Source organism: Phaseolus vulgaris, chromosome 9 (genome assembly GCF_000499845.2).
Source record: "Phaseolus vulgaris cultivar G19833 chromosome 9, P. vulgaris v2.0, whole genome shotgun sequence".
Taxonomy (NCBI): Eukaryota; Viridiplantae; Streptophyta; class Magnoliopsida; order Fabales; family Fabaceae; genus Phaseolus; species Phaseolus vulgaris.
Genome location: NC_023751.2, coordinates 24,936,859 through 24,945,914, shown reverse-complemented (window position 1 = coordinate 24,945,914; position 9,056 = coordinate 24,936,859). Strand labels below are relative to the sequence as shown.

At 32.0% G+C, this 9,056-nt stretch overlaps 1 protein-coding gene across 1 annotated transcript; it reads right to left on the bottom strand.

The window, feature by feature from the left end:
• Positions 1-4,786: 4,786 nt before the first annotated feature.
• Positions 4,787-8,620, bottom strand: LOC137820861 (4-coumarate--CoA ligase-like 9). Its single transcript, XM_068625155.1, has 7 exons — positions 7,431-8,620; positions 6,661-6,850; positions 6,276-6,421; positions 6,128-6,195; positions 5,603-5,705; positions 5,331-5,474; positions 4,787-5,145 (listed from the first exon to the last, which is right to left on the bottom strand). Exons 1-6 carry the CDS (start codon positions 8,472-8,474, stop codon positions 5,349-5,351), a joined length of 1,677 nt encoding a protein of 558 aa, XP_068481256.1. The 5' UTR covers positions 8,475-8,620; the 3' UTR covers positions 4,787-5,145; positions 5,331-5,348.
• Between the last annotated feature and the right edge of the window lie 436 nt (positions 8,621-9,056).

The following is a 9,056-nucleotide window of genomic DNA, read 5'->3' as shown; positions in this document are numbered from 1 at the left end:
AAAAATAAATTGTACTACATCCTCCTATCATATTATTAGATATAACGTATAAAAACAGAATTCATGAGAAAAGCAACTGTAGCGGTAGCTGGCATATTTTGGTCGTAACAATATTATATTCAAATTGTCAACCATTTAAATAAGTCAACCGTAATTAACTTAGAAATTAAAAGTGAAAGAAAAATAAGAAAACAAATAAGTAAAGGATTAAGAAAAACACTTAACATGTACTAAAAAATGATAAGCATGAAAAATTAATAATAAACATGACATATGAAGCCGTTGATGCTGTAGTTGACATATTTTTGTCGTAACAATACTATATTCAAATTGTCAACCATTTAAATAAGTCAACTATAATTAGATAATATATAATATATAATAGATAATTAAATAATATGATAAATAGATAATTAGATAATTAGATAATTATATAAATAGATAATTATATAAATAGATAAATAGATAATAGAAAATAGATACTAAATGCTAAATAATAAATAATAAATGCTAAATGCTAAATGCTAAATAATAAATGCTAAATGCTAAATGTTAAATGCTAAATGCTAAATGCTAAATAATAAATAATAAATACTAAATACTAAATAATAAATAATAAATGCTAAATGCTAAATAATAAATAATAAATACTAAATACTAAATAATAAATAATAAATAATAAATGCTAAATGCTAAATGCTAAATGCTAAATGCTAAATAATAAATGCTAAATGCTAAATGCTAAATGCTAAATGCTAAATAATAAATGCTAAATAATAAATACTAAATAATAAATACTAAATATTAAATAATAAATAATAAATACTAAATAATAAATAATAAATAATAAATAATAAGAGAGAAACGAAATGATTATGAGAGAGGATCAAATGAAATGAAAGAGAGAGAAACGAAAGACGTAATAAATTTCTGAAAGCATAGCCCAAATGAAATGAGAGAGGATCAAATGTGAGAGACATATGACACACATCATCATAGTATCCAAGTAAATGAAAGAGAGAAACGAAAAAAAAAATGTAATGAAATGTAAAAAATAAAAAACACAGCGTCAAAATAAATGAAAGAGAGAGAAACGAAAGACGTAATAAAAAGAGGGAAGTGGATTTTAAAATCAGAGTTGTGTCACGTGTAAGCAATAGAGCATGTTGTGACTCCCATAATGCATTTGAGATTCATTTTTTGAGTTAAATTTACATTGTTTTTATTTTGAAATTTAAAATTTAAAATTCAATATTACAATTTAAAATTTAAAATTTAAAATCTAAAATTTAAAATCTAAAATCTAAAATCTAAAATTTAAAATCTAAAATTAAAGATGTCACAAAATGACAAATATCTCTTCTCATATATTTTTAAAATAATAAAATAAAAAATAAGTATATAAGGATAAAATTGGAATAAAATAAAATGGTAATTTATAGAGAAATCCCCTTTATATAGGTATAGATTATATTCATATTATTAATACTAGCGGGAACACAGGCACTCACGTGCCTGTGTATCCGCATTTTTTATTTTTATATAATTATGTTTAATAGTAAAATTGAATAAATAATATTATTATTTACACATTATTAGTAAAAGTGAAAATAAAATACAAAACAATTCAGAGCAAACATCATTCACCTTTTTCACCCTCTCTTTCAATATTACTGTTCCATTTAACCAAAAGTTTGGTCTTCTCATCTTCTTCATTATTTCCAATGGACAAATGCACACTCATCACCATGTGATTGTAAAATAATAATCCCAAAACACAAACGTCATCATCTGGAGTAAAGTGTCACCATTCATTGGTTTATGATTTTTCCACATTCCCATGAGTCTTTGTAACATGGATAGGAAAAGTTGACTCTGGGGAGATAAGAGAGTGAATACCAAAATCGCCCAAAATTTAAATTCAAAACTACCCTTTTTGTGTCTGCCGCGGTCATATGCTTCACCACCCTCATTCTTGATGATATTACATAACAGGTTGACTTTTAATGTAACAAAACAAAATTATACATGTACCATCAATTTTCAATTTCAGTTGGATGAATGACTTACCTTCTTCTGCATTTAGATGCTTCCGTGTCGTGCAATTTGATAGTTTGAGTTCTTTGACATTTTTATGAGGGATAGGTTGGAAACATGAAATGATGGGATGAGGGTTGTTATGAACATGAGGGTAGAAAGGTTTGTAAATCTCTTCCAATTCATTAAGCACCGTTTTGGTTTATGAGAATTTCCGAAAATCACAAAGTAGGTCATCTTGTTCAGCACAAAAACCTTGAGAAAGAATGAGATTCGGGTTGTCCATAGTGGTGGCTAGGGCAATGGTGCATCCCACAATAACTTGCAAATCCCAGGCCATAACGCGTGAAAGTTCTTCAATCGCATATAATAAAATTAAAAGAGATTAAGGAAGAAAAGAGATACAAAGAATAGAGAGAAAATAAGAGAGAGAAAAGGTAATGAGACCAAAAGATTAATTTGAGAGAGTTATAAATGTTCACGAAACAAAAAATGGAGAATCTTGTTAATGGAATGGTTTTGGTAATTATTATAAGAAACACAAAACAATAATTATATACATACTTACGAATTTGCAAGAGTCAACTGTGTAGAAGCCATTGAAAAACACTACTTACTGGTTGATTTGATTTCGTGGTTCTTGAAACAAAATTACGACTAATATTTTGAATAAGAAAATAGAAAACGAAAAAGATATTTGATGGGTTTATAAAGCCTTCAGTTTATATTTAAATTTTAAAATTTGAAAATTTAAAAAAATTTAAAATTCAAAATTTCGAAATTTGAAAATTTGAAAATTCTGAAATATGAAAATTTCGAAATTTTAAAATTTAAAGATTTTTTGGGTTTAAAAAATTTAAAATTTTTGAAAATTTAAGAATTTTTAAAATTTAAATTTTAAATTTTTTTGAAGTGTTTTACTTTAGGGTTTGAAATTTTGAAAAATTGAAATTTTTTGAAATTTAAAAATTTCGCAAATTTAAAATTTAAAAATTTTGAAAATTTAAAATTTAAAATTTAAAATTTAAAATTTTGAAAAGTTTCAAATTTAAAAAGTTTGAAAATTTTAAAACCTGAAGGATTTTACAGTGGCAACAGTTTCTAAATGGAATCCTTGTAATTGAAAATCAACTACCATTATGAATCCACTCTCCCACAATTCTACACCGGTGGCCCATCGAACAATCTCTCCTTGCCTATGTCTGCGGTGAGTCAATCAAAATCGCCGACTTCGTTACTACGGTCATCCGTTCCACACTCAACGTTGAGTCGGAATCCATTACCGCCATGGCACTCAACCTGACAATTGCAGCGGTACGTTCTTTCCCTTTCAATGTTTTATGTATTAGCACAATAAGAATAATATTATTATCAATAAATAAAAAATAAAAGTAAATTCATAAATTGCAATATCATCTTCTATTTGCAATTTCATCTTCTATTTTATAATTGAAAGACAACACTTACTGGTTGGGTTCCTGGGTTCGTGGTCGTGGAACGTAAGAATGACTTCTCATATTTTGAATATGAATTTGAATATGAAAACGAAAAGATCGTTTGATGAGAGAAAATAATGGGAGAAAATGATGAGAGAAAAAGATATATTTAATTTTGATTTTTAAAAATAATGTTATCTCTTCTGTTATATATTTCTGTTATACATTTAAAACTGTTAAAAAAATGAAATAATATATTTTTAAATTTTTAAAATAATGAAATAAAATTGAAATAATATTATATTGCAGTTAGAAGAGGAATCCCCTTTATATATAAGTATAGATTATATTCATATTATTAATAATAATAAATATAATAAAAATCAAATAATGCAAAGTGGTTAAAAAAAATTTGGTCACAAAGAATTAGATTTCGAATCTCATCCAAAATACCCGCTTAGATAATATTGATTGAAAAATAGTTTTAACACTGTTAATGAAAAAATAATATATTTTATATAAGATCAATTAAAAATAATTCCACAAGTAATGTTGAAAGAAAAGAATCTCCACTAACAGTAGTTGTAGTTACTAGTTATCAACAACAACAAAAATTGACAACGTTAATTTCAATTAATTTTAAATCAGTGATATACAGACTATAACCCAACTCGAGGATATCCTGACTAAGGCTGAGTTTAAAAGAAAATATAAAAATAATAGATATAAATTTTTTATAAAAAAAATCTCTAAACATTTTTCTTTCAGCACATGCCAAAGAAAACCCCTTAACACCTAACCTAAGGATTATTTTTTTTTTACAATAACACCTAATATTAGTATCTAATGATGGTTCATTATGTCCTGTCCAATAGTTTAAAAGTTTCTTCTCATCTACCACTTTTTATAAAAGAAAAATTCCTGACCTTTTTTTGCTATCACTGCTTACCGAATGACAAATTTACAATGCTACAATATTTGGTTATTGCTTTTAGATATTATTGATATGTAGTTTTTACAAAATATTGTAATATTGATCCTAGATTTTAAGACATTGATTTACAACTTGTGATTTAGGTATTTTGGTGAATATGAGAGCAACTGCGAATATTAATATGTTGCATTTTATAGGATTAAATTTCTATACTTTAATTATCTTTATAATATTTCATGTGTATTTTATTATTTCATTTGCTTTATCTTGAAAAACAATGAATAACATTGATTTAATTCAAAGTATATTACATTTGACTGAATTGAATTATGTTAAAATTAAAACATTAAATAAGAAAATCAATGAGAGGACATGCATATTTTCAGATGAACTTTTATTAAGTAAAACCCTTGTGTTCATCTTTTACCACTGAAAATCAAATTGATGCAATCTTTCAGATCTATAGAACTCTCTATAAGCAAAGTAAAGAAAATGTTTGTTGAAGAAAGTTTGGTAAATAAAAAGGGGTGGATGAAGGAAGATGATTAAATTTGTGTGAGGTGTGTATGTGTGTGAATAGAATGATTGCTGATTTTTTGGTAATGGATACAAATGAAACACATGGCAAGCCTAAAAACCACTAAAATTCTCGGTAGTGGACTGGGGTGAATAATTACATGGTATACAACAGGCCAGGTGCTTCCCTGCATTTATTGCATCTGAACAGCTCACAATTATCTGAAATAACACAAAGTAGAGAATTTAGAGAACTGCAAAGTTATAATGGTTAACTTTCAAGAACCAACCCTTGAAAACAATAAATCCTAATAATGTTTCAAGTATTTGAAATGGTAAATATGTTAACATCATAACAAGAGAATTCCTAAAGAAAAAATGTAGCATATGTCAAGTGCTGCCTTTACATGCTTTTCTTTTCTAGATCACAATTTGGATGAACCACTGGATAGAGCATAATCAACTAATTCTCTCCTCAAAATTTTGCCAGCAGGAGATTTTGGGATAGAATTGACAAAAGAAACACGTCGTATCTTCTTGTAAGGAGAAACCTGCATGAATAACCATACTTAAGAAATATGACGAGAGGAAAAACACAAACTAAACTAAGAGTTGTTCAAAGGAACATCTAGGTTTTATGAGTGTTTATTACAGAACACAAATGGTTTCAGAAGCAAACCTGCTTTGCCACAAACTTCATGATCTGATCTGCAGTTATGTTGCTTCCAGCTTTTCTTACAACAAAGGCCATAGGAATCTGTCCTGCTTCTTCATCCGGGTACCTGTTCCCAAAAAAAGAATAGCAGACTTAGTGAACCTCGTAACAACAACACCAATTCATTTATGATAAGGGAAGTGAATTGCACGCATTAACAACACCCTTTTTTTCTTTTGGATTTGATTTGTCTTCTATAAGCTCAGCAAGGTTAAAGTGAGTAATCTCAGTCGATGATAAAAAAATTAACTGTTGATATAATATCCACCGATGCAACTGAGATTATTTACTTTGAATTGCTCACATTAAAGGAGCCAATGATATAATAAACTGACAGTTTAAAGTCAAAAGAGAAACTTGGGTTCTCTGTGACTTTCCCGTAGGAACTAGAATTGAGAATGAGGTAGCAAATTTAAATTTGTAAATCACTGCCATTGAAGACAACCAATCTGCTTCTGAATACACAAGATTAAAGGATTAGATCCATACGGAACTACTGCAGCATCAGCAATTTCAGGATTGGTGTGAAGTATGTGTTCCAATTCAGCAGGGGGAACCTGGAAATGGCTTGAAAAAATAGTAAGAAAAATGTAAAAGTAGTAAAAAAGGAAATTCATAAAAAGATGTAACATCTCACCTGATAAGCTTTGTATTTGATCAATTCCTTCAGTCTATCTACAATGTAGAGGAAACCATCGGAATCAAAATAACAAAGATCGCCCGTCTTCAGCCATCCCTCTGAATCCAATGTTTCAGCTGTCGCCTTCTCATCTCCTACATAACCTGCACCGGCACCATACCCATCACACCATGAATGAAACATACTACACATGCAAGACCATAAAATGTGGAGTAGATGTCTCAAGTGATATGAACTTTTTCTTCACTGCTTATTAGTATAATGCAACGAAAATGAACAGGCCTTATCTCAGATTACATTGGATTTTATAAATACGAAGATGTTGCAAAATGCTTATCTGAAAGCACAGTTTCACCAAATAAAAAGGAAATATCAAAATAACCTTTCATGATTGTTGGACCTCGAATCCACAGTTCCCCCTTTTGGCAAGGAAGTAATGCCTCTCCAGTTACAGGATCCACTATCTTGGCCTCCATGTTTTCTGATAGTCGACCCACAGAACCATGGCGCTTGATCTCCTCAGGCCCCAATGTTCTAGCTGCTCCTCCTCCACTTTCAGTCAGACCATAGCCCTGGGTTAAAATAGTAATAATAATAACAATAATCTTATGAGATTTATGGTATCATTTTTCAAATACTTGGATAAAAATTTGAGGGTTTTAGGCATGGTGGAGCATCATGGGAAAATTAAATTCGTTGATTTTAAAAGAAAATGACTTAATTTGTTCAAAAATATTAAAAACTAAAATATAAAAGTCTAAACAAGATAGATAGCATGTGAAATTACGGTATAGAGTAATTATGGTTTTGTTTTTGTGATAAACAAATTATCATGTGAGTTATATAAAAAAAATATTTTTAACTTGTATCAACAAACTTACATAGAATCATGTCTCAAGTATTGAAAAAAGTCCTTAAAAAACTACTCCTTATCCTTAACATAAGGTATAGTTTAGAAGAAATTTGGGAAACTTTTTGTAAGGTATTTTATTATTATTTATGAGGCATTAAATTTTCTGAACTGTCCTTTTGGGTCCTAGGACACAGTGGGGCAGGTTAGCCTTTCTCAAAAAGTGGGACCTGATTATCAGAAGGGTAACTAACCATTGCTCTGATATGAGTCGCATGATGAAAAGGTTAAGAACTGTTCACCTGGGCAATTTCCACGTTGGGGAATTTGGCTTTGAAGTCATCGGCGACCTGCTCGCCGAGCGGCGCGCCGCCACAACCGAGTATCTGCAGCGAGCTGAGGTCGTACTTGTTTACGAGCTCAGACTTGGCGAGAGCCACCACGAGCGGCGGCGACACCGGAATCATTGAGATTTTATACCTCTCCACGGCTTTGAGCATCCCTTCGAAATCGAATCTCTGCATCAGAACGAGCGTCTCCCCCATAGCGATGGACCTCACCAGCATGAAGAACCCGAACACGTGGAACAGCGGCAGCGTGAACAGTGACACGGGATGCGGCACCGCTTCGTCGGAATCTTGCAGGATTTTCTTCAGGTGGCAGAACCCGCCTATGAGTGCGATGAGATTACGGTGCGAGAGCAACACGCCCTTCACGCGCCCGGTGGTGCCTGAGGAGAAGAGAATTGCAGCGGACTCGGACTGACTCAATTCCACTCCGGGCGCACGTGAGTATGAATCTCCGTTGGCGTCGAGCATAGACAGGAAGAGCGGGGAGTCGATGAGAACGGTGCCGAATTTGAGGGTGGGGACGTTTGTGGCGACGGCGGAGGTGGCGAAGGCGATGGCGGGTTTCGTTAGTTGGATGAGGTGAGCTAACTCGGATGGGGAACTGAGCGGGTTGGCCGGTGCGATTGTTACGCCAAGCGAGAGGAGAGAGAAGTAGAGTACGGGAACGTGTAGGGAGGTTGGGGTGAGGATTAGCGCCACGTGGCCTTTAGAGAGAGGGGTGAGGGATTGGATGGAGGAGGCGAGGGATTTTACTTGGCGGAGGAAGAGGGAGTAGGAGAGATGGCGGCCGGTGGTGGCGTCGATGATGGCGGACTTATCAGTGGCAGCGGCGGGGAGGAGGGAAAGGGCGTAATCGGCGAGGGAGAGCGGCTGAGACGGCGGAGGGAGTGGGACGTTTGGACGGAGGCTGTGGAAGATTCTAGAAGAAGAACAGAAACCGGTGTTTGGGTCGATGGTGGTGTCTGGATGAGAGTGTGTTTGGTTTTGGGTAGCCATTACTGATTCCTCTCTCCTTCTTTTCTGTTTCTCAATTTCTATTTTATGTATATACCGTTATTGTCAATCACTCCCAGCACATGTAGTTCACGTGTTACAGTATAAATATATTTAAATCTTAAATATATAATTAATAATAGTATTTATGTTAAGGAATAATTGTCCAATATTACTTTCTTGAATTTCACGACATGAAAATCATGCAATTCACATGCATGGCAAAATTGTGGATGATAACCAAATCATATATTCTCTATAGATTATTGCATGCTTTTTTTAGAGTCCCGAGAATTAATAAAATTTGTTTATTTTTCTCTCTTTAAATTTGTATATCCTCGGAGAGTTCATGCACATCATCGGTGTTTATGATCTTGCCCTAATTCTCATGTTCCCACTTTCAAACTCTATGGTCCGGACTACTTCGACGATTCAACGAATTATGTAATATGATTAAATCGTTTTTTTTATAATTTATGGATAAAGTTATAATCATTATATTTTTATTATTTTAGATAAAAAAAATATAATAAGGACCCGTTTGTTTTTATCTATATCACATAAGTGTTTGTTCTTAAACATATG